The sequence below is a fragment of the Pelodiscus sinensis genome, chromosome 10, assembly GCF_049634645.1.
Source record: "Pelodiscus sinensis isolate JC-2024 chromosome 10, ASM4963464v1, whole genome shotgun sequence".
In the NCBI taxonomy this organism is placed as follows: Eukaryota; Metazoa; Chordata; order Testudines; family Trionychidae; genus Pelodiscus; species Pelodiscus sinensis.
This window is the reverse complement of record NC_134720.1, coordinates 48,479,128-48,504,319: the sequence shown is the minus strand read 5'-3', so window position 1 is coordinate 48,504,319 and position 25,192 is coordinate 48,479,128. Positions and strand designations below refer to the sequence as shown.

Below are 25,192 nucleotides of genomic sequence, written 5' to 3'. Positions count from 1 at the left end.
AGGGGGTGGGCACCAGGGAAAAAGAGAGCAAAGGGGCAGGGCCAGTAAGGGAAGGGGAGGCACCAAGAGGGTGCAGGGGTAAGGGAAGGTGCAGGTGCCAGGGGATTCTGGGGGTGAAGCAGAAGGGCAGACACCTGCAGAGGAGGGACCAGCACCAGAGGAGAGAGGCAGAGCAGGTGTGTAGAGGGAGATGTTAGAAGAGGGGATGAGCAGGGGCAGCTCACATGATCAGAGTGGGGCTACTGCAGGAGTGGGCACAGGAGGTGCCTTTTTTCTCCAAAGGGGGGGCCCCGTGAAATTGTGCTGCCGTGGGCCCTGCAAAACTCACATCCGCCCCTGCCACTTCCATTGGCATGGAGGGGGTCTTGGGTTACACCCTGCCACATGGTTTGTGTGTGGAGGAGCTCCCTGCGGCTTTGGGCATTGGTATTCCTCAGTGACTGAGAACACAACCTCCGGTACCCCCGGTGCCCTGGCCCCACATGCACACCCTCCGTCCTCGCCATCCCCTCATTTCCCTAATGCACAGCCTGCTCTGGCCCCATGCACACATTGCCCATCTGGCTCGCAGGGTGCAGAGCAGGGGGTCCCAGTCCCAAAGCGCTGCTGATCCGGACAGGGTGGCCGTGTGTTATTCCCTGGCGGGAGGTGCCCCAGGATCTGAAGCCCAGAGGAGACTAAGGTCTCGGCACCTGGAGATGCCTGAGCGTAGGAGCCACGCCACTCGGTCAGCCACCCTCGTGCTGGGGTAAGCAGAGCCCCTACCCGTGGCAGGCGGCGTGGTGCCTGTGCTGAGCAGACCTGGGCTTTTGCCGTGGGGGGAAGGGGAGGAACCACGGGGAGCCCCAGGGATCAGGTCGCTGGGGAGTTGGATCGTGGCCCTGGAGTTCTCCGGCATTCCTTTTGGCTCCCTTATGGCTGCCTCTGACCCAAGCCTCCATCTTCTGCCCCCTCAGTCTTTCCCCCACACCCCTGCCCCTCCTGTGCATGTTGAGATGCAGCCTCGGTCGTAAGCCGCAGTTTTGGCCACGACTGTGCTTTAGGGCAGGGCCTGTTTCCTGGACGCCTGTGCGTGGAGTGCCTGGTGCACTGGGCTCCTCCCATGGGGCAGCGAGACAAGTAGCCAGAACCCCCGTGCGTTGCCCGTCCCAGGGAGCGGCAGAAGTCAGTGCCCTGAACCTGGGACTGGATTGTGGGGTGCTCTTGGCTCAGTGGGGTGGGCCCCTGGGGCAGAGCCAAGCGCAGTGAAGTGGGGTATCTCAGTAACCTGCCTGGCCTATGACAGCCCCTGCCCGGAGCTCAGCCAGCAAGGGAGCATGTGGCCTGCCTGCACCCAGGGACGCAGCGTGGATTGCATAGGAGACACCCCGGGCGTCTGAGCAGTGTCACTGCCCTGACAGCTTCACCTGCTGGCCTGGGTCCCCCCTGGCCTGGCCGGGGCATCGCCATTCCCTGGGGTCCCCCCTGGCCCGGCCGGGGCATCGCCATTCCCTGGGGTCCCCCCTGGCCCGGCCGGGGCATCGCCATTCCCTGGGGTCCCCCCTGGCCCGGCCGGGGCATCGCCATTCCCTGGGGTCCCCCCCGGCCCGGCTGGGGCATCGCCATTCCCTGGGGTCCCCCCCGGCCCGACCGGGGCATCGCCATTCCCTGGGGTCCTCCCTGGCCCGGCCGGGGCATCGCCATTCCCTGGGGTTCCCCCTGGCCCGGCCGGGGCATCGCCATTCCCTGGGGTCCCCCCTGGCCCGGCCGGGGCATCGCCATTCCCTGGGGTCCCCCCTGGCCCGGCCGGGGCATCGCCATTCCCTGGGGTCCTCCCTGGCCCGGCCGGGGCATCGCCATTCCCTGGGGTCCCCCCTGGCCCGGCCGGGGTATCTAGACTCCATGCCCCGCTGGCCCAGTGATGGCTCTTCCCTTGTTGCTGTGGCTCACATCCCCGTCCCCCGAGGCTGGCGCCGTGGTGGTGAATGTGCCTGGCAGAGGTGCTATGAAGGCCCTGTCCTCGTGCCCGGCTGCCAGGAGCCCTGAGTGTGGGGTGAGTGTGAAGTGAGCCCTGAGCTGTCCCCTCCCTCTGGCCCTGACGCCAGCCTGGCCTGAGCAGGTGCAGGCTCCTCACGAGCTTTGCCAAACCCGTTCTGTGCAGGCAGCAGCCTGGGTGCCAGGCTGGGCCCCGGGGCCCCGCTGCTCTGCCCCCTTCCCCACACCCTGCCGCAGCCCCGGCTCCCGGGGCTCTCTGCCTGCCGCCTGCACTGACGTCAGTGCAAAGCCAGGCCTGTATCCTGGGAGAAATCAGTCCATGGTGACTGGTTGCCATGGAAATACACCTTGTTGCAAGCTACAAGTCCAGAATCGCTTCCTAGGAAGCCACTGGCTATGAGCCGCTGGGGCTGCTGGGGAGCAGGTGCAGCTGGCAGTGCCAGGTAAGACGGCGCTGAGGCTGCGCTTCTCCCGGGTGGTGCTGGGACTGTGTCCAGGGGCCCTACGGGGCAGGACTCGGCAGACAGGAGCTGAACTGGCTCCCGCTCTCCCTGGCTGTGGGAAACGTGTCTCCATCTGCTGCTGTTGCTCTTCCTCCTGCTAGTCCCCTTTGCCCCCGTAGGGATCTGACCGGCAGCCGGGGCGGCTGCTGCGGGGCGCGTGCCCCAAGTCCCACTTCCGAGCCCGGCCCCTGTTGCACGAGGGCTTGCAGCGGCCCCGTGCCGCACAGGGTCTGCACGCTAGGCCCAGCGCTGAGTCCACCTCCCACTTCTGTCCACGCACGAGCCAGTCTGACTGAGGTCAGCGAGCCTTCCGGGCCGGGTCCTAGGGCCCTGTTGGGGGGCGGATCAGAGCCTGAGCCTGGCTGTGCAGCGTGGCAGGTGTGCGTAGCGCACTAGGGCCACGTTAGTGCAGCCCGGAGACCCGGAGCTGACGAAGGCAGCCCCAGGCTTGGATGCCTGGCAGGCACGCCCCTAGATTCCTGCTCGTTGGGTGCAGGTCCCCGGGCAGGGGTTTCACTCCCTGGAGCTCCCCTGTGCTGTTCTCCCCCCATCTCTGCTCCAAGAGGGTGCCTCCATTTCCTGCCACTCTAGAGTTGCCTATTATCTGCTCGGGCTCCCCCCTCGGAATGAACAGGCCCCGGGGGGGTTAGCACGTCCAGCAGCTGCTGCCGTTGGCAGCCCCTGTGATAGGGTGGGGCGCAGGAGGCCCAGCTCCATCCGGTGTCAGGGCTGCCGGCGTTGCTTCTCCTCCCCGCGCCTGCGGCATGGCAGGTGCGTTCAGCAGGGCCCTGCGGAGCACACTTCCCCGGGCCCGGCGGGTGGCTAATTGCCAGGGCGGCTGTGGTGCTTTAATGACTGAAACATTCGGAACCATTATCCATTATCTTGCTTTTATTTTCCCTCCTGTCACTCGCGATTGCTCTCCCGCACGCAGCAGATTTACTTGTTTTCTTAGCGGTGTTGATAAAATTATGACAACGTGCTGCGCATTATACTCAGCTCCCCTCACGCCCCGTCCTGAGATCTCCCGGCTGCCACAAACTCCACTCACTTCTCCCTCTCTCGTGTACTTCCCCCAGCACCTGCGGCTCCATCCAGCGCGACTCCCGGCCTGCCCAGCTTTCCTAACACGCTGTGAGTTTTCAGACTCCATGTCCAGCCCAGCCCCTGCAATCCTGCCATGGGCAAATCCACTCCAGGGCTTAGCAGGAGCCCAAGGAAATATTTATCCTGAATGATGAAACACTGACCATGAGGTTACAGGAGCAGCCAGCTGTACTCAGTTAAATAGTGTAACGCAATCAATGTTCTCCTTCAGCACCCAGCACGACTTCCTGCTGGGGGGGGGAGCAGCAGGTGTGTCTGTGCATGTGTACATGGGGGGGTGTACACAGCTGGGCATGTGTGTGCACATGGGTGTGCATGTGCGGGGTGGGGGGAGAAGCAGTATGAGTGTCTATCTATGGATGTGTAGTGGGAGTGTGTGTGTGTGTGTGTGTGTATATATATACTATGAGCACATATATAGATATGTGTGTAGAGTAGGAGACTTGTATACTCTATCTGGACATGTTTGTGAAATTGGCAGATACACACAGTGGCTACGTCTACACTGCAGGCTTTTTGTGGAAGAACAACTGTTCTTGGGCAGAAACTTGCAGAGAGTCTACACTGCACGCGCATTCTTGCACAAGTAAATTTACAGTACAGCGTCGGAAATCAGGGCTTCTTCCGGCAGAGTTATTCCTCTCCCTACGAGGAATAAGCCCTCTTGTGCAAGAGTTCTTCCACAAGAAGGCAGTATAGACAGGCAACGTGAATTTCTTGTGCAAGAAACCCCTATGGCTAAAAAGGCCATGAGAGCTTTCTTGCGCAAGAGAGCATCCACACTGCCATGGACGCTCTTGCGCAAAAGCACATCTCTTGCACAAAAGCACATAGCAGTGTGGACGCGCTCTTGTGGAAGACCTTTTGCACAAGAACTCTTGTGCAAAACAGTTCTTGTGCAAGAAGCCTGCAGTGTAGGCATAGCCAGACTGTACCGTGTGAGAATGTATGTGTACATTTAGTGTATCACACACACACACACGTGTGTAGTGGGATAATATGTCCGTGTGGATAAAATATACAGATATCTCCATGCCCTCAGGGCTATAAACAGACTAGCATCATTGTGGAATTACAGACCTCAGAGGGGGCCAAGGACTAGTAGTTCTTCCCCAGTTGCCAAGGCATGTTTTTCTTGCTCCAGTACTGTGTCTAGTCTGGATTGACCTGATTCGAACAAAGGGGTTTTCACCATCGGGGGTACTAGGATGATGTTCGGGAAGCACCCTGGGAAGAATTGCCTGCGTGTGATATCACCGTGTGCTGACTGTACTAAGGGTGGCGTTTGTCTCTAACGCCACTTGTATTTCCCCCAATGGACTATCTGGTGGTGTTGATTCCTGCCCATCCCCTCCCGTACTATTTCACAGTCATCTGATGTTTGCAACACCTCCCGGAGGAGTGTCATTTACATGCTGAATCTACACACGCTTTCCCCATTCTTGCATATCATTCATGAAGATGCTACAACAGAATTTCACACGCATCTTTGCGGTGTCTTCCTGCGTGCTCACCCACACACACACTCTCTATACTACAGCCAATGATGTTAAAAGAATAGTAAGGTTGCAAAAAGCCAGTGCAAACTTAATTCGGCCCCCATGTGTCTATGCGTTATGAAACTCTCTTTAATTACACGATTATGTACATTTTTCCCAAAAGGACCCCGTTTCACTAAATATTTATTTTTATCCCCTCATTCACTGTTTGACCCTGGGCCTTGTTTATCACCTACTGTCCAAACCTTGCACTGAATACAAAACTACGCATTTCCTCATGGGAAGGGCCCTACCAAATGCATGGTCCATTTTGGTCAATTCCACAATCATACAAATCAGTCAATGTCATGATTTCAGCAGTTGAAATCTGAAATGTCATGGTAACTGTAGGGGGCCTGACTCAAAAAAGTAGTTGAGGGTGGGCGGGGGGGTTGCAGTTCCGCTACCTTTCCTTTTGCACTGCTGCTGGTGGCGGTGCTGCCTTCAGTGCTGGGCAGCTGCAGAGCAGTGGCTGTTGGCAGGGAGCCCAGCTCTGAAGGTAGAGCCGCTGCCAGCAGCAGCACAGAAGAAAGGATGCTATGGTATGGTATTGCAGGGGGAGGGATAGCTCAGTGGTTTGAGCATTGGCCTGCTAAACCCAGGGTTGTGAGTTCAATCCTTCAGGGGGATGATTTAGGGAGCTGGGGTAAATCTGTCAGGGATGGTACTTGGTCCTGTCAGGAAGGCAGAGGACTGGACTTAATGACCTCTCAAGGTCCCTTCCAGTTCTACAAGATAGGTATATTGCCACCTGTTCTTCTGCATTGCTGCTGGTGGGGTGCTGCCTTCATTACTGGCTACTTGGCCAACAGCTGCTGCTATCTGGCTGCCCAGCTCTGAAGGCAGCACAGAAGTAAGGGTGGCAATACCATGATTGGCCCCCCTTAAAATAACCTTGTAACCCCCCTGCAACTCTGCTTTGGGTCAGGACCCCCAATTTGAGAAAAACTGGTCTCCCCTGTGACATCTGTATAACATCTGTATAGTATAAGGTATGCTGTTTCATGGTCCATGAGGCTTTTTTCCTGGCCAGAAATTTGGCAGGGGTTTCATGGGTGTTTCCTAGGTGCTTCCATTATATTGTCCAAATGCTTCACAAACCTTATTGAATTGATCTTAACCACATCCTTGCATTGGGGATACTGCAATCCCCATTTTACAGACGGGGAGCAGAGGCGCAGCGTTTAAGGCCAACAGACCCCACATGTGGATGGCCAACTCGAGCCATCTGGGCCCTGATTGAGTACTTAGCATTCGCGTATCACTTGCTACATTGAAAGCTGAGTGCTGATGGATTTCAGTGACAGTTGTGAGAACTCTGCATTTCTGCAGATAAAACCCCAACATCTCAAGTCATGAAAAAGCAGCTCCTGCAGTTAGTGGAAAGGCTGGATTATGGGATTTGCCCGGAATGACACAGGAGCAGTGTGACACACGCAGGAATAGAACCCACTTCTCCACAGTAACATTCACCTGCAGGGTCATCCTCTGGTTCCCTCTGTCACTTGCCAGCTTCTGCAACAGGCAAACTCGCCATCCTTATAGACAACAGCCTCCTTCATTCTTCCCCCAAGATTCATCCCACTGCAGGTCCATCCTGTGCCCTGAGGGAGGAAGGGATCCAGTGGGAAAAAATAGCAGGCAAGCATGTAATTGAAGACTTGACAAAACAATGACGTGGCTAATGCAGAACTCTGTGAATCGAGTCATTCTTCCGCTGTACTCTGCACTGATTAGGCCTCAATTGGAGTATTGTCTCCAGTTCTGGGCATCACATTTCAGGAAAGATGTGGAGAAATTGGAGAAGGGCCAGAGAAAAGCAACACAAATGATTAAAGGTCTAGAAAACATGACCTGTGAGGGAAGACTGAACGAACTGGGCTTGTTTAGTTTAGAAAAGAGAAGACTGAGAGGGGACAGGATAGCGGTTTGCAAGTATCTAAAAGGGTGTTATAAGGAGGAGGGAGAAAAATTGTTTTCGTTGGCCTCTGAGGACAGGATAAGAAGCAACGGGCTTAAATTGCAGTAAGGGAAGCTTAGGTTGGACATCAGGCAAAATATCTTGCCTGTTAGGGTGGTTAAACACTGGAATAAATTGCCTAGGGGGGTTGTAGAATCTCCGTCTCTGGAGATATTTAAGAGCAGGTTAAACAGACACCTGTCAGGGATGATCTAGACCGTGCTTGGTCCTGCCATGAGGGCAGGGAACTGGACTCGATAATCTCTCGAGGGCCCTTCCAGTTCTAGTGTTCGATGATTCGAAGACTGATAGGATAACATAAAGAATGGCCGTCAACATGGAAAAGAGAGTATCAGATTAATGATAGTTAGTGTGTGGCTCTGCAAAAAGTCCTGTTTAAAATTTGCCAGCAAGAGAGGCCCCCGTGTCTGCTACACGATCCTGTGTCTAGGTCTGTTGTCCACCACTCAAGTTGCTGCTACCGTGGGGTAGGTTCCGAGAAAAGTTGTGAGAAAGAGGAAAGGTTTCCAAAACCTGCCTGCTCGTGATAGCCCCGAAGAGACGGTGAAGGGTGATGTGGTTACAGTCTGTACATATCTACATGGGGAACAACGATTAATAATGGGCTTTTCAAACTAGCAGAGCAAGGTACCACATGGTCCAGTGGCTGGAAGATGCAGCTAGACAAATTCAGACTGGAAATAAGCCGCAATTTGTTAATAGTGAGAATAAATAATTTGTTAATAGTGAGAGTAATCCCCCTTTATTTGGCACTGGGGAGGCCACATCTGGAGTATTGTGTCCAGTTCTGGGCCCCCAGCTACAGAAAGGATGTAGACACATTGGAGAGGGTCCAGCACAGGGCACCCAAAATGTTGAGGGGGCTGGAGCACATGACCTACGTGGAGAGACTGAGGGATTTGGGTCTGTTTAGTCTGCAGAAGTGAAGAGTGAGGGGGGATTTGAGAGCAGCCTTCAACTTCCTGAAGGGAGGTTCCAAAGAGGATGGAGAGAGACTGTTCTCAGTGGTGACAGATGGCAGAACAAGGAGCAATGGTCTCAAGTTACAGTGGGGGAGGTCTAGCTGGGATATTTGGAAAAACTGTTTCACTAGGCGGGTGGTGACGTATTGGAATGGGTTCCCTAGGGAGCGGGTGGAATTTTCAGCCCTAGAGGTTTTAAAGTGCTGGCTGGGATGATTGAGTTGAGGCTGGTCCCGCTTTGGGCAGGGGGCTGGTGATGGTCTCCTGAGATCTCTTCCAACCCTAGGAGTCTAGGATTAACCATTGAAACAAGGGACCCAGGCTCATGGTGAGTTTTCCATCGCTGACGATGGTTAACTGGAGGTCTTGCTAAAAGCTCTGCTCCAGGGCTTATTTGGGGGACGTCGTCTGGCCTGTGTTATACAGGAGCTCAGCGTGGGCAATCGCAAAGGGCTCTTCGGGCCGTGCAGCCTATGGATCTATAAGAAGAGCCAACGGCTGGAGGCGGACGGGAGGCCATTTCCGACTGGAAGTGAGGCATCCATTTTTAACAGCGAGGGTAATTGACCCCTGATACAAATTCCCCCGGGACATGGGGCCCTGTCTTGCTGGCAAATTTTAAACAGGTCTTTTTGCAGAGCCACACGCTAATTCAAACAGGAATCAATTCAGGGCTGTCTTGTGGTGTGTGTTGCAGGGGGTGCCAGACTGGATTGTTACAATGGCCGGTTCTGGCCGCCTTCTCTGTCAGTCTATGAATAATGCACACGCACAAGAGGGGTTGAACAGCACAGGTACCTTAAGTCTGGCATCCCTAGCTTCAGAGGGCTTGCCTTGGCAACCTCCTTCTTTGAACATTTGTGATTTCCTAACATAAAAGCCAAACAAAAGCCCACCACCAAATCTGGAAAAACAGAAATTCCATCATGTGGGAACCTACTGACCCCAACTGGCCACATCAGCAGGGTTCAGACCCTTAGCTCCACAGCACAGACGATGATGACTTAGGCATACACAGTAAGGCTGTGTCTACACTGGGACACTTATTCCGGAAAATCAGCCACTTTTCTGGAATAAGCTGCGAGCTGTCTACACTGGCCCTTGAATTTCCGGAAAAGCAACGATGCTCTACTGTACAAAATCAGCCGCTATTCCGGAAAAACTATTCTGCTCCCGCTCGGGCATAAGTCCTTATTCCGGAACACTGTTCCGGAAAAGGGCCAGTGTAGACATCCCAGTAGTCTTTTCCGGAAAAGCGCGTCTACATTGGCCACAGACGCTTTTCCAGAAAAAGGGTTTTTCCGGAAAAGCAGCCTGCCAATGTAGATGCTCCTTTTCCGGAAAAACTGAAAACGGAATAGTATTCCGTTTTAAGCAGTTCCGGAAATTCATGCCAGTGTAGACACAGCCTAACTGATAGCAGTAGTAGGCTGTTATTCCATGTCTACTAGGGTATGTCTACACTGCCACTCTAGTTTGAACTAGGGTGGCTAATGTAGGCATTCGAAGTTGCAAATGAAGTTGCAAATGAAGCCCAGGATTTAAATATCTGGCTTCATTTGCATCTTGCCGGGCACCGCCATTTTTAAATCCCCCTTAGTGCGGACTCCGTGCCCACGGCTACACACGGCACGGAGTAGGTAGTTCGAATTAGTTCTAATTCGAACTACCGTTACTCCTCATGGAACAAGGTGTACCGGTAGTTTGAATTAGAGAGCCTAATTCGAACTACTTACTCCGTGCCGCGTGTAGCTGCGGGCACGGAGTCCGCACTAAGGGGGATTTAAAAATGGCGGCGTCCGGCAAGATGCAAATGAAGTCGGATATTTAAATCCTGGGCTTCATTTGCAACTTCGAATGCCTACATTAGCCACCCTAGTTCGAACTAGGGTGGCAGTGTAGACATACCTCTAAGGGGGGTGAAACATGTTTCATAGCTATTTTCTGGCACCAGCTCAGGATTCCAGGTTCCATTCCAGAGGCTGCAGAGAAGTGTTCTCCGGTGCTAATAAGCCTTTCTGACCCATGCCCCCAGCCTCTCCCTTTCCCCTCTGCTCCAATCTAACCCTCCAGCTCCTGCAGTCTCCTCCATCATCCCCATCTGTTTCTCAGCCCACTGTAGTCCAGTATGGCTGGGCTTTCCCCATCTCCACTCTGCCAGCCAGGGGAGCCCTGAGAGCACAGGACCAACTGTCTCCAGGCTCTCAGTTCTGGGGCCTGGCACTACAGCAGTCCCCAGCAGACAGGAGAAGCAATTGCAGGGAAAGACTTGCCCAGGTCCTGCAGCCCCTGGCTGGAGCATGCTCGGTTGCTGTGTGGAGATGGAACGTGGTCTGGTCATATGTAGAAGCTGGGAGGTGATGGAGCAAGCTCAGAGCAGCCAGACTCTTCAGAGAATTTAGTTGCCAACTCTTAACAAATCTGGACTGAACATGTACAAACAGATTTTTTTCAGGGATGCATAATGTGGTGAAATTTGGGTGGATTTGCCTGGGAAGAGGAAAAGCCCCTCTCTGACATTAGTGTGATCACTGCCAAATTTTAAGTCCCTGCTCCAAAGTGTGTGTGTGTGTGTGTGTGTGTGTGTGTGTGTGTGTGTGTGTATTCCAAAGAAAACGGCGGTAAGAATTTTTGTGGCAAATACAAAACAAAATATTTACTCCGAACCTTGCTCTAGGAAACAGCTGACCCGTTTTTGCTGAAACTTTAAAATATATAAATATATTCTGCCTGAGGTAGTCCCCTGCCCAGGATCGCGTCAAGCCAAGCAATTATAGTTTGGTAAGTTATAATCAGCTGAAAACAGGGCCCTAGAATGATAACTGTCAGACAAACTATATGCACCACGACCAGCTTCACCTCCGTATATAGTGTGGATTTTAAAGGGCAAAATCACATTCAGGGGCCTAATTCCCACAGAAAGTCAATGAGTCTCAGGCCACTGATGCCTGGCTGTCCATCTGTCTGGCCTCCATTGCCACTGCAAATATGGGCGCACCTATCAGGGTGGTCTGAGTGAGCTCTCGCTTGCATGGGCAGGACTATGTCCAAGCCAATCTGTGCAAATGTCTCCTGTGAGCTTTCAGGCTGTACCACACATTTTGGAAGTGCAGGGTGGGTCTTTCCCGCCAAGCCCCCCTGTGGCATTGTCCCTCGAGTGCTTTTAAACTCTCCCTGATAATGTGCCGTGGGGCAGGAGACAGAGAGGGCAGGGCCCCCAACCTGGACTCAGGGTAGAACCTGCAAGACAGCTGGACTCCAGTTCCTCTGCAGGGAAGGGTGACCATCGGGTCTGGGAGTGTTGATCGATGGCTCTCTCCCTCTCTCTCCTGGTGGGGTCTCTCTCTCAAGGGGTAGCAACCAGCAGGTGCCCCGAGAGTTGGGGCGGGAATTTACCTCTTTCTCCTCTGTGCTGAAGGTAAATGTTGAAGACACTGTCGAAATGTTACCCAAGTCCCGGCGAGCGCTCACCATCCAGGAGATCGCTGCCCTCGCCCGGTCCTCCCTGCACGGTAATACCAGGGGCCTCGGGGGGTCCCTCGGGGAGGAGTGGGGTATGCTACTAGGGGAGGGGCGTGTCTTGGGATTCGGAGTGGGGGTGGGGATGTCTCACTGGGGTTTGTGTCCCATGTGTGGGATGCGCTGTTGGGGACAGAGGGTCTCCTGGCAGGTGCCATAAGGGGGTGGGGGTCCCACGGGGGGTGACATGGGGGGTCCCATTGGGTGCTGGGTTTCCATAGCTGCCCCCTCCTGGCGCCCTGCCTGCTGCAGTCCCTGATGCTGCCCGCTGTGTGCAGGTATCTCGCAGGTGGTGAAGGACCATGTCACCAAGCCCACGGCCATGGCGCAGGGCAGGGTGGCTCACCTCATCGAGTGGAAAGGCTGGTGCAAGCCCGTGGACTCCCCGGTGGCCCTGGAGAGCGCCTTCAACTCCTACTCGGACCTGAGCGAAGGGGAGCAGGAGGCCAGGTTCGCAGCAGGTGAGAGCGGCGCGAGGGGCTTGGGCACCAGGATGCCAAGGGGCTCACGTCGGAGAATGATGCGGGGGGGGGCATGGAGGCTGCCAGGCACCTCGCAGAAATGAGGCCCTGCCCACCGAGCTCCCCAGCTGAGACGCCTGGAGCCAGAGAAATGGGGGGAAGGTGAAAGCAGGACTAACCCCCACCTTAGATCAGCGAGGGGGGGTCACATCCCCTCCATGCTGTGGGAATGGGAAGAACTGCCCCTTACGGGGGTGTTACCAGCTGGGAAACACCCCCCCTGGTCCTCTCCCCCTGCAGAGCCTGGAGGCAGTTGGGGGGAGCCCTGAACAGCGCCCCCCGGCCCCCAGCTGAGCACGGCTTGCTCCCCCGCTGCAGTAGTGAGAGCCATGCCCTTCCCGCCGGATCCGCCTCATGCACGGCCCGCTGGCCGCGATCCCCGTGGGCCCATCCCCCCTGGTTCCTGGCCTGCACTGGGGGTTTCCTCAGGCAACGGGGGGGCCCTCAATGGGCCAGCAGCCAGGCCATGCAGGGCAACATGGAGCCCAGGCCCCCCGCCAGGACCTGTAGAGGGCGCAGACAATAGCCCAGAGTCTGCACTGACCCCCGGAGCCTGGCTCGCGAGCTCTTTGCCCAGCGCTGTTTGCAGGCGGGTTGGTTTTGCTGCAGCCCAGAGGGGATCGGCCCAAGGCAGGGCCTGCGTCCTGCCCGGCTGGGCCTGGTTCTCGCTCTCCACCGCCTGGGGGGCTCTTCTGAGCTCTGTCCTTGGAGGTCCCTGCAGCACCAGGCTGGGAGCTGAGTCGCTGAGCGAGTGGGAAGCAGGGAGCGGAGCCAGAGAGGGAGCCATTAAGCTGCCCCGCCCCAGGTGGGCAGGGGCTGAGCTCCCCATGCCACCCAGCTGCCCGCCAAGCAGCCCAGCCTCGCGGCCCCATCCTGACCACTGCCTGGGTCAGGCAAGGACCTGCTCAGCGGAGTCCTGTCATGTGGCTGTCCCAAGGCAGCCAGCCAGCCCCCCGGGCTGCAGAATTCACTGGGAGACAGAGGGGCGGGGGCGCAAGGACATGCAAGGTGCCAGATCCGATCAGCTCATTGTCTGGCAGGCCTGTCCCCGGCAGCGGGAGAAGCCAGTGCCTATCTCTTCGCAGGGAGGGGAACCTCTCTGTGGATGGTTCCCCTGGATGGCAGCACATGGGTGCAGAGTCCTGCGTCTATGGCACTTCATTCTCTGAGCCTCTCCACCCAGCCCCAGAGCCCGGGTCCGACCCGGCCCCAGATCCAGGGTCTGACCCGCCACCCGGCCCCAGAGCCCGGGTCCGACCCGGCCCCAGATCCCGGGTCTGACCCGCCACCCGGCCCCAGAGCCTGGGTCCGACCCGGCCCCAGATCCCGGGTCTGACCCGCCACCCGGCCCCAGAGCCTGGGTCCGACCCGCCACCCGGCCCCAGAGCCTGGGTCCGACCCGCCACCCGGCCCCAGATCCCGGGTCCGACCCGGCCCCAGATCCCGGGTCTGACCTGCCACCCGGCCCCAGAGCCCGGGTCCGACCCGCCACCCGGCCCCAGAGCCCGGGTCCGACCCGCCACCCGGCCCCAGAGCCCGGGTCCGACCTGCCACCCGGCCCCAGAGCCCGGGTCCGACCCGCCACCCGGCCCCAGAGCCCGGGTCCGACCCGCCACCCGGCCCCAGAGCCCGGGTCCGACCCGCTACCCGGCCCCAGAGCCCGGGTCCGACCTGCCACCCGGCCCCAGAGCCCGGGTCCGACCCGCCACCCGGCCCCAGAGCCCGGGTCCGACCCGCCACCCGGCCCCAGAGCCCGGGTCCGACCTGCCACCCTGCTCCCACAGCCTGTCCTGCCCCGGCCACCCTGCACCTAGGCCTTTCTCCTGGCAGGGGAGCAGGCTTTGCAAGAGGCCCGCTCGGCCGCCCAGCCCTTCGGCTGCGTTCAGTGGGTGGCGGCGGAGCCTGGAGCTTGGCAGGAGCAGGAGCGTTAAGGCTGGTTCCCGGGAGAGCTGGAGTTGGCGCTGCCCCCTCCCTGGCATCTGGGGGAAGGTGACGCACGGAGGCAGCTGCAGCCCTGAATTACCCAGACGAGCGGCTCTTAACAACAGGGTTTGTTGTTCGCTGACGAGCGAAATGAGCAAGAGTGGGCCCGATCCTGCATGCAGCTGAGCACCCACGGATGCTGATGGGCCCCATCCCGTGCTGAGCCCCAGCCCCGCCCCCTGTGGCGCTCATGGGCCCAATCCTGCATGGTGCTGAGCCCCCCGCTGCCTGCAGAGGGCCCGGTCCTGCATGTGCAAGCCCCCTAACTCCCCGTGATCGTGCATGGTGCTGAGCCCTCTCTGCCCCACTGATTCCACCAGACCAGTCATGGTGCAGGGCCATGCTCCTTCAGCTCCCATTGGTCCTGGGCCCAGCCCCCGATATGGGGGCTGCAGTGTCAGGCTCCCAACGAGAGCAGGGGGCTGCTCCATCCTGCTCCCAGACCCCGGTTCCATCAGGCCAACGGCTTCCTAGCCTGCCTTGCGGGGGGGCAGCGGGGAGCGTGGGTGCGGTGCCCCGGGCCTGCCAGGTGCCTCCCCTTAGCTCCGGCCTGGGCCCCGCGTGACACACGAGGGTCCGGCGTCGTGGCCTGTGGGAGCAGCGCCTGCACAGGGTTCAGTGGGGCCAGTGGCGGGGGTCCCCCCGCTCCAGGCTGTGCAGGTACCGGGGCTCCCGGCACGCCTGCTCTGGACAGAGGAGCCCATGACTGGGCGTCCAGCCCCTGCTGTGCTAGGTGGCCATGGCCTGTGGTGCCCAGCCTTGGGTTCTCCCACCCCCAGAGACCCGTCCTGAACATGGGCCAGGACGCCCAGTGTTACCTGCCCCTGTGAGGGGCCGCGTCTCCCCACTGGGCCCCTCCCCAGAGCTCAGTGTCTCCTCCCTGCCTCCCTAGGGGTCGCCGAGCAGTTTGCCATCGCCGAAGCCAAGCTGAAGGCCTGGTCCTCGGTGGACGGGGAAGACTCCAACGACGAATCCTACGAGGAGGACTTTGGGACCAGCGCCAACAGCACCCAGCCAGCTGGTGAGTGAGCAGGAGGTCTTGTCCACACCCGGGGGGGGGGTCCCCACCTGCTGACCTGGGGGAGCAGGAAGCCCCACCCATGCCAGGCAATGGAGCAGGGCCTCCCCACCGGTGTTCTGTGCAGGAACAAAGCCCGCTCCCAGGCCCTCCAGGGGTGACAGGGTCTGAGCTGGACTGAGGAGATCTGTATGGTTCATGCCAGGCAGCTGGGGGCCAGCCTCTGCAGATGTCCCGTCTGCAGAGATGGGGAAATGGAGGCAGGGAGCTGGCGCCACGTGCCCAAGGCTGAGTCTGGGCTAGATCTCAGCACCTGGGCCATCCCTCAGCCCCCAACACCCTTCCTACACACAGCCCAGGCCAGAGGAGAGCAGAGGGGGCAGCTTGGAGCGCGCCGTGGGTCATTCCCATGCTAGTCTCCCTCGGGGCGCTCGGGGGCCGGGTGTTTGTGAGAGGGGGCTGGGTAAAGCAGGGAGAGCTGGGCTGACTGGGTACTTGGCACATGGGAGCAAGGAGAAAAGCCTGGTGGCCATGGGGCAGGGAGCCCAGCCGTGGGGCTGAGTGCAAAAGGAGCCCCGTCTAGCCCCATACTTTGCTTGCCCTATGGACGGCTGCGGTGTACGAGGCAGGCGGCTCACTGAGCCGGACAGGTGAGGCCGTGCCCCTCCCCTGGGAGGTGCCGAGCGGTTCCCCTTCCAAAGAGTCAGCGTTCCATGCCCGCTGCCAGGGTGCTGCCGGGCTCCGCCAGGGCCTGGGGACGTTCCCTTCTGCCTTCTGCAGCTTTGTCTCCATTTAGCTGCCTCGCTGCTTCCCCCTTTTCCAGCTCATTCCTTCCAGCCTGGCGCTGGGACTGATCCATGGGCCACTGGCCCCCTGCAAACCTTGGGCCATGCTGCAAGTTGGCTACTGACTCCTCTTTGCCTTCTGCCCCACTGCCAGTATCTACCCACACGGCGCCTCACCGCTCCCCCTGCGACTTTGTTTCCTGAGCAGCCTTTTGTGAGCCCATGGGGCCAGCGCTGGCACCAGTCTCAGTGGGCAGTGCAGGGCGTGCCAGTGACCCCTACACCAGCTCCTTCCGCCCTGGCAAACGAGGAACCAGGAGAGGCCGGTGCACGTGTCCTCTCCAGGCGTGCAAGCCATGTCCTTCTGTGCAAACAGAGGTGGTTTCTCACAGTAATTAGATGCCCACTAATCTCGGGCAATTTGCATATCAAAGGCAGTCAGCAAAAATCTGCCCACACTCCATCCCGTGAAGGGCCTAATTGCTCTTCTGTAATTAGAGGGAAAGTGGAAGAGCTGGCGTATAGGAGCCCTGCCCTGATTGCGTTGTGGGTGTGGCAGGGGGCACTCTGGGCACTGATCCTGCGGCGCCACCCCCCCGCTCCGTAACATGCCCCCCGACCTGGGAATTCTAATGTGCAGCGTCCCTGGGAGGGACCTCGGCGGGGAGTCCGTTTGCCCAGGGGCTCTGAGCCTTGGCAGAAGGCGGCTTTGGGGGAGGCGTGACCACGGACTCCTGCTGCAGCCCTCGGGTCCAGACTCCGTGCAAATGTCCCGTGTCAGGATCAGACCGTTGGGAAGGTGTTTTACAAAGTCCTTGCTTGGATTTTCAGGAGCAGGGAGGGCGGGGCAGGGAGGGGGGAGCATGGCTTGGGCGTGGGCCCCGAGAGCGCTAGCGGATGTGAGGTACAGTACAGAAAGGGGCTTGCTCCTCCCTGAAGCTTTGCGGATGCTATTCAGTCCTGATGTGGAGCCCCCAACGGGCCAGGCCTGAGCTGCTGCCTGCTAACTACTGGTGTCCCCCAGCGGTCCGTACCGGGTTAATATATTCACACATGAGCTGGATAAATGGGCCAACAGTGAGGTGGCCACGTTTGCAGATGGTACAAAACTATTCAAGATCGTTAAGTGCGAAGCCGACAGCAAAGAGTTACAAAGGGATCGCTCTGAGCGTGGTGACTGGCAGATGAAATTCAGTGATGATCAATGCCAAGTAATGCACATTGGAAATCATAATTCCAACTTCCCATGTAAAATGATGGGTCTCAGTTGGCTGTTACCACTCGCGAGAGCAATCTCAGGGTCCTTGTGGCTACGTCTCTGGAAACATCCACTCAGTGCGCAGCAGCAGTCACAACAGCAAACAGAATATTGGGAATCATGAAGAAAAGGAATAGCGAATAAGACCGAGAATGTCTTATTGCCTCTGTATAAATCCATGGTACGCCCACATCTTAAATACTGCATGCAGATGTGGTCACCCCTTCTCAAAAAAGTACACTGGCATTGGAAAAGGTTCAGAAAAAGGCAACAAGAACGATTAGGGGCATGGAACAGCTTCCATATGAGGAGAGATTAGTAAAACGGGGACTTTTCAGCTTGGAAAAGAGACGACTAAGGGAGGGATATGATTGAGATCTATAAAATCATGACTGGTGTGAAAACAGTGAATAGGGAAGTGTTATTTATTCCTTGTAACACAAGAACTAGGGACCACCAATGAAGGTAATAGGCAGCAGGTTTAAAAGAAATAGAAGGAAGTTCTCTCACAGCACACAGTTAACCTGGGGAACTCCTTGCCAGAGGATATTGTGAAGGCCAAGACTGTATAACAGAGTTAAAAAAAGAATGAGATAAATTCATGGAGGACAGATTCATTAATGGCTACTAGCTAGGAAGGGCAGGAGTCGTGTCCCTAGTCTGATTGCCAGATGCTAGCAATGGGGGACGGGATGGAGCACTTGGTGATTACCAGTTCTGTTCACTCCCGCTGGGGCACCTGGCGTTGGCCATTGTCAGCAGACAGGATCCTGGGCTAGATGGACCTTTGGTCTGATCCAATATGGCTGTTCTTTTGTACTGATACAGGCAGGCAGCCTGTACACCCATCCCCCGTGTGACTTCCATCAGCTGCTGGGAGCGACTGTGGGGGCTGTGTGGGCCGTGGAGGGTGGGTTTGTATAGACGACCGACCATTCAGCTCAGAGATCCCACAGCCCACAGGCCCCCTTCCCTGATGGGCTCTTTGCCCGTCCTGGGCTGCAGGCCCAGAGCTCGTCCTAGTCCCAGCTGCGTGGGTGGAAATGAACATTGCAGCTTCGCTTCCTTCCCTGCCGCTGGCTGCGCCCCAGCCTGAAAGAGCTGCTGCGGGGGTGACCTGGCAACAGCCCCCTGGACACGCATAGGACCCACTGCTGCGACCTGCCCCCTTGCTCCCGGGCAAGGCCTGCCCTCAAGGGGCCAGCGAGCTGCCCAGAGTGGGGTGCAGGGACAATCCGGAGGGGTGGGGGACCTGGGAGGGAGCCAGACAGAGGCCACAGGGACAAGAGAAGGGCAGTCGGGGGGGCATGGCATCGCTTGGGGCGGAAAGGCCTGGCCTAGGGTGCTCGGGCCCAGCCCTGCCTCCAGCCCACGCTCAGGGATCCGGGATGTGCTTGTTTCTGTCGCATTTCCTCCACTCCCCGCTTTCCCGGGGGCGGGGCACAACGCTATTCCAGCCCATTGCGGGCTCGCCCAAGGCCCTGGCGTGGCTCAGCCCGGCTGTCGCTTCCTGGCCCCCCACCCTTCGTGTGCCCAGGGGGACAGCCGCATGGCTGGGTGCACACAGCTGCCCGCAGCCCCAGGCAGTGTCCTGGGGGGGGGGGGGGGATGAGCTGCTCCTGTCCTGGCAGCAGCCCCCTCCCTCCCCCAGCCCTGGACTGCAGCTGGCCCCGCCTCTCAGCTGTTTGTCTTGGGGCCGCAGGAAGCGGGTGAGGTGAGACAGGCCGTGGGGTGGAGCAGGGCAGGGCATCTCTAAAGGTTGTAGGAGCGGTGACTGGAGGGCCAGGGACAGAAGCATCCCTCCTTGGGGGCCATGTGGGGAGAAGGAGAAAAAGGGCCAAGGGAAGCCACCAAGGTGCCGGGAAGCTGCCAACAGCTCTCCCCCTCCTCCCCACCCCCCGGAGAAAGACCCACTTCAGGCCAGCAGCAGGGATTCTACCCCTGTGGGCGCATGCCGGAGGTCTGGCCCTGCCTAGCCGGCTGCCAGGAGACTGCCCCCCCCGTGCCCGTGGGGCTCTGGGGAGAGAGGGAGGCCAGGCCGGGAGCTGGAAGCCATGGGCCTGAAGCCGGCTCTCCCGTTGTGTGTTGCAGATGCTGCCGGCCAGCCACCGCCCGGCTCCTTCCTGAAGGATCTCCTCCACAGCCGCCTGGGTCAGCTGGGCAGCCGGCAGGGCTCCTGCGAGCCCGAGAGCGACTCCTCCCAGACCATCTCCCCGGAGACCTTGTGCTCCAGCTTGTGCAGCCTGGAGGACAGCCTGCTGCTCAAGGAGCTGGGCTCGCCCGGCGACCTGGCCGCCAAGCTGCTGGGCTCCATGGCCGGCGAGGGCGAGTTGCTCCTCTCCAAGCTGCCCCCTCAGACTGGAGAAAGTGCCTTCCGGAGCCTGGGCCAGCTGGAGTGCCAGGACTCCATGTACTCCATGTCCTACACGGAGTCCTGCCTCTCGCCCACGGAGGACGACAGCCTGGCCAGCAAGGACTACCACACGGCGTGCAAGCTGCCCGAGGACAGCTGCGAGGTCCGGCGGAAAGTCTCCGACGTGGCCTCCTCGGGGGTGGTGTCGCTGGATGAGGAGGAGGAGGAGGAGGAGGAGGAGGCTGAAGAGCAGTGAACTGGTCTTGGTCTGTGGCATGCTTCACCTGCCATCTCTGTCCCACTCTGTGACACCCCCCTTGGGCCCCATTCCCAGAACCACCTGTTCTCCTGGAGGGCGAGTCCTGTCTGGGGATGGCGTGAGCCTTAGCTGGGCAGGGGAGGATGGTGGAAGGAAAACCCAGCACCCCCGCTGGCGGAGATCTCTGACGCCCGAGGCCCCCGGCCTGGCGGCCAGGTGGATTTGCTTGCTGCGTCTCTCTCTCTCTCTCTCTCTCCCCTCATCTGTTTTTTTGCATGAGACTGTTTTGGGGCTAACAACCCTCCCCCACCGGATGCAGAGCCGGCTGAACCTGACGCCCGCTGGGACGGTTCTGAGCACGTTCTGCACCCTGCCTCCGAACCCCTGCGGAGCCTTTTGCTGTCCGGGTGGCATGGCTAGTGCTGTGAAAGCAACACGTGTGTGTTCCCAGTGATGATGAAACCCTGCGCCCCGGCCCCGGCGTGGACTGTGCTGGGTTGTTCTGCACGCCTCTTGGGATGCTGCTGTTCCAGCCGTCGGCACAAACCAGCCCTTTGCTTTTCTGGTCCTGGGTTTTGTATCGGGAGCCGGGCCAGGGCAGAGCAGGTTTGTCGGGCCGGCCGGAGTCGGACAGGAATCGCCGTTTCTGCTGCGACTTCCCCCAGAGGCGGCGTGGGGAGGCGAGGGGGCCTGATCCAAGTGGGGGCAGCATGAGAGCAGATTTTTTCTATATTTTTGTATGTTGTCTCTGTGCAGCCCTCGCCAGCAGCCTTGGGGGCACTCCGGGTGGCATGGTGCGGGGCGGGGCGGGTGCCACCCCCATCTGGCATTAACGTAACCGGTGGGACATCTTGGCTTTAAGGGCTCCAGTGCGTTACCCATCTCAGAGCGCCGCCGTGTGGGGCTGGGCAGAGGGGCGGGCCCACGTTCTCCTTGCTGGAGTGCTGGATGCTTTGTGCACGTGCCGACACGGGCATGGTCGTGCACTGCACACGCAGACGCACGGACGCTCACAGACCTCCCTCGTGTGTGCAAGCGCACAGCCCCTCCACCCCCATTCAGCTGGGGGCCGGATCCAAATGGGGTGTTTTCTGGTTCAGACGTGGCTGAAACCTCATGGGATTTCAGGCGGAACCTCACCTCCCCCCCGCAGAGCTGCGAACCTCATCCGCACCCCCACCCAGATCCAACCCTGCAGGCCTGCCTGTGCAGACCTGGGCACACGTGTGCATGCCGCGCCAGGCCAGTGGGAACCAACCCTCAGGTCCCACAAGCTGAGATAGGAGCCCCCTCCCCTTTGGCAAAGGGGGGGCTCCCGGCTGCAGCTTTCCCTCTCATGTTGTGGGGGTGCAGCCCGGTGGAAATGCAGGGGCCCGGTGGGGCTGGGCCAGGAGGGGATCTCAGCCCCGCCCTGCAGGTTGTCCCATGCTCTCCTGCCTGGGGGGCCCCATTGCATGTGCTGCCCCACATGAGACCATAGCGCTACGCAGCCTGCAGCCGCCAGCCCCAGGGGTTCCAGACGGCTGGGGGCTGGGCAGTGCTGGGTGTGCAGACTTAAGTCACGGTCACGTCTGTGTCACGCGTGACCCTGGCAGACCTTGGGCACGTGCCCTCAGCCTGGGGTGAAAGGGCAAAGCGGGGGGGGGGGGGAATCACCCCGCCCTCAAATCCTTGTTCACAGTTAAAGGATCCTGCAGCTTTCAGGGCCCCGTGCTCACGGGAGCTGGCCGGGAAGGGAGGGCAGCGTCCCTGGGCTTGTGTGGGTGAGTGACGGGTCTGGACTGCTGCCCGCTGGAGAGAGACGGCCTGGGCCCTGCATTGCTCCAGGCAGCCATGGCCAGGGAGAGGGAAGGGCCACAAGCAAGGGGGCTCCTTGGGTACCTGTGAGAGCCACAGCTCTGGGGTCCCCTGTGCGACAGATGGTCAAGCCAAGGCCCTAGGGAACCTCCAGCCCCTGTGGCCGGCCTGGGCTACCCTCGGCCCTGGGGTGTAGGACCTGGCAACTCCTTCCAGCCCCTGCTCTGTCTCCCCCAAGCTCCCAATGGCTTGTCCCCCCAAAAAGCTGTGGCTTGGCCCATCCCCCCCGCCTGTTCCACCTTCCCCCATGCACACACGGGCCCATCAGTCCCCCCTCCCCCACGGCCTCCCCATGCACCCAAAGGCTTTTCCCCACCCCCTGCCCACAATCCTTTCCAACACCCCTCCACCTACGGCCCAGTCTCTCCCCCTTTTACAGGAGCCTGCCCTGTGCCCCCCGCCAGTGGCTTATTCCCCTCCCCAAATGACCTGGCCCTCCCCCCTCCCGTAAACTGCCCCCCCCCACCAAAACATTTTCGACCCCTCTGCCCCCACCACAGTGGCCTGTTGCACCCTGGCCAGTCTAGTGCCTGCCCTGTTATGTGTAACAAGGCAATTCATTACAGCCGTGGCTGTGCCAGCTCTGGGGGTCGGGGGGGGGGGGGGCCCAACCCCACCCCTCCCCAGTCCCTGCTTACCCCCCTCTTCATACACTGCCCTATGGGCCCTGCATGGTGCCAAAGCACCCCTCCCCCGGGCACTGCTGCGGGCTGGGGTCCCACGCTCAGCCTGCCTGCTCGGTGCGCCCCACGCCCGGTGCCGCCCCGGCTCCACGGAGCTCCCAGCAGGGCCTGCCCCCTCCTGCGTTACTGGAATTCAACCAGGAGATCAAGTGCCTAAAGCAGGGGTCAGGCCTGGCCAGCGCAGCTCCCGAGGGCCTGACTCCCGGCCAGGGAAGGTGGCGACTAACCCCAGCCCAGCCCAGCCTACTCTCCACGCCAGCTCGCGAGCCCCCAGGCTGGGCCTGCGCCTTGGCCGTGTCTGCCTGCCACAGAGATGCCTGCTGGATGCCCCGCAGCTCTGGGAACTGCCCAGGCCTGTCCCCGTCTGGCCACTGAGTAGGCTCGGGGCCTGGGGTGGGGGTCAGGTCACCTCCCCCTGCAAAGAACCCGGGGGGAGGGGGGTGTTAGCAGCCTCTAGGGGCAGAGGGGCAGTGCGTGGGGCCCAGGGCACTTGGGAAAGCCACACGGCTGCCTGGCCCAGGGAGGACCAAGGTGCTGGGGTCGTGTCTGGGCCATGGGCCTGAGGGGGAATGTGTCCCCAGCTGGAGATCCGAGGCAGCTCCCCGCAGGCAGCAGTGACTTTCCAGGCGGGGTTGCTTGTAACCCAGGGGCAGGCCTGGGGGCTTGGGCAGTGTCCCGGCATGGCTGGTCCTGGCTTAGTGCCGACAGCAACAGGCCAGGGAAGTAGGCACACGAGCGCTGGGCTGTGCATGCTGCTATGTTGGCCGAGGGTGGCTGGAGCACACTGCACCATGCATGCGGCTTTGTTAGTGTAGGGGGTTGCAAGCATGGGAGTGAGCATGTTGCTTTGTGAAGGTTACTGATGAGTGCTGGGCCGTGCACGCTGGGTTGTTATTGTAGGGTTGCTGCTGAGCCCTGGGCGGAGCATGCTGGTTTGTTATTGTAGGGTTGCTGCTGAGCCCAGGGTGGAGCATGCTGGTTTGTTATTGTAGGGTTGCTGCTGAGCCCAGGGCAGAGCATGCTGGTTTGTTATTGTAGGGTTGCTGATGAGCCCAGGGCGGAGCATGCTGGGTTGTTATTGTAGGGTTGCTGCTGAGCCCAGGGTGGAGCATGCTGGTTTGTTATTGTAGGGTTGCTGCTGAGCCCTGGGCGGAGCATGCTGGGTTGTTATTGTAGGGTTGCTGCTGAGCCCAGGGCGGAGCATGCTGGTTTGTTATTGTAGGGTTGCTGATGAGCTCTGCGTGGAGCATGCTGTCTTGCTATAGGAGATTTGCTTGTACAAGGGTTGCATCAAAGCCCATTGAAATTGCTGGAACGCCTCCCCTGAGTCCCCCCGGCTGTGGCTGGGGCCCGGAGGGGAGCCCGAGAGATTGCTGGGCTGGGCTGAAAGCTTCTCCCCAGGGGCTGTTGGCCTCCTGACCAGCCTTCGTGGGTGCCAGGCCAGGCTGGCAGCGCTCAGGGTGTCTGTGGAGGGGGCGGCTTCTCCTGGCTGGGCAGGCTGGGGCAGGAGAGCGACTGGCTCTAACTCCGCCAGAGATCCCCAGGATTTGGGGAGGAAGGAGAAGCTGCCCTGGGCCCCCTCTCTGCCCCGGACCCCTTCAATCTTCACTACCCTTGAAGCCCCTGGGACGGGGCAGGCTACAGTGTATGGACCCTGGGAGCATCTCTCCTGGCCCCCCCCAGCTCCCCGCACAGCTCAGGCCCCACGCTGGCAGGGCCACAGGCTGCTCCCCACTGCTTGTACCAGGCAGCCCCCGAACAAGGAGTTTGGGGCTGGTCCCAGCAGGGGCAGCTGTTTGCATCACCCTTGCTCTTACCCCACAGACTCCAGCCACTTCGCTGGCAGGCTGCAGGAACCGCACCTCCCTTGCTTTGGGAGCCACTGGCCGGTGGGTTCTCAAGGGCAGTGCTGGCGCCCAGCTGGGCACTGCCTGTGGGGGCTGAAACGCCTCTTCCCCCAGGAACACAAGCTCGGCAGGCCCCCGCTTGGAGGGGCCACGGGCCAGTGTCCAAGAGGCTGGGCTCGGCGGGCAGCAGGGCAGCTTGCATGCTGCAGCTGTGGGCAGAGGCGGTGGGAGGCCAGGCTAGCCCGTCTCATCCAGAGAGAGGGGGCACATTTGCAAACACGGCCACGTTAACCCCGCCCGGGCGGTAGGGATCACCCCCTTATGCTATCTGGGGAAACTGAGGCACCGGGAGGGCATTTAGGAAGTGAGGCTCCTTAGTACCCCGGGAATTAGGAAAGGAACCCAGGAGTCCTGCCCCCTAGACGGCTACCCTAACCACTAGGAAGCGCTCTCTCCTGCAGAGCCTGGCTCACCGAGGGGCTGCCCTTAGAGCATCTGGAAGGGGGAACGGCAAATGGGGCTGGGGTGACGAGCAGGACTGGGCAGTTCCTGGTTCCTGGGCCTTGCCCAGCCTGCGGTGGGAGCAGGTGTCTCTAGATGCGCTTGCCTGAGAGGCCAGAGGCTCCGGCACACACACGAGGGCACAGATGGGGCAAGGCGCCCCAGGGGAGGGGAGGCAGCCGTGCAAGGTTGTGGCGTTGTGTGGTGCCCACAGACAGGTGGCTGCACATGCACGTGCCTGTCGTGGGCAAATGTGCCTGGCTGTGGGGAGAGGTGTGTGCCTGGCTGTGAGGTGTGGGGGGGGCCGTGTCCACACACGGCTGTGAGGGGTGGCGGGTGAGCGTGGCACAGGTCTGCGGCAGGTGTGTGCGTGCGTACGTGGCGATGGAGGGATGGCTGTGTGAGCACCTGTGGATGTGCGGGGAGGGCTGTGTGTACACAGATGTGCGTGTGGGGGGGTGCACAGCCGTGGGTACATGCCCATGGATGCGTGGGGAGGAGTGTGTGTGCAGCCAGGAGGCAGGCTGGGAGCGGGCAGGCCTG

At 59.7% G+C, this 25,192-nt stretch overlaps 1 protein-coding gene across 4 annotated transcripts in view; it reads left to right on the top strand.

The window, feature by feature from the left end:
- The window catches only part of FAM131A (family with sequence similarity 131 member A), a 51,100-nt gene extending 31,195 nt beyond the window's left edge, over nt 1-19,905 (top strand). For 3 of the 4 annotated variants that reach the window (XM_075938082.1, XM_075938081.1, XM_075938080.1), the window contains exons 3-6: nt 11,484-11,577; nt 11,863-12,045; nt 14,981-15,109; nt 19,241-19,905. In XM_075938082.1, coding sequence (XP_075794197.1) covers nt 11,508-11,577; nt 11,863-12,045; nt 14,981-15,109; nt 19,241-19,758 — 900 coding nt within the window. In that variant the 5' untranslated portion in view covers nt 11,484-11,507 and the 3' untranslated portion in view covers nt 19,759-19,905. Of the gene's footprint in view, nt 1-2,311; nt 2,418-11,483; nt 11,578-11,862; nt 12,046-14,980; nt 15,110-19,240 lie in introns of those variants that run through there. The other variant, XM_075938084.1, reaches the window with a different exon arrangement.
- Nucleotides 19,906-25,192: the final 5,287 nt, after the last annotated feature.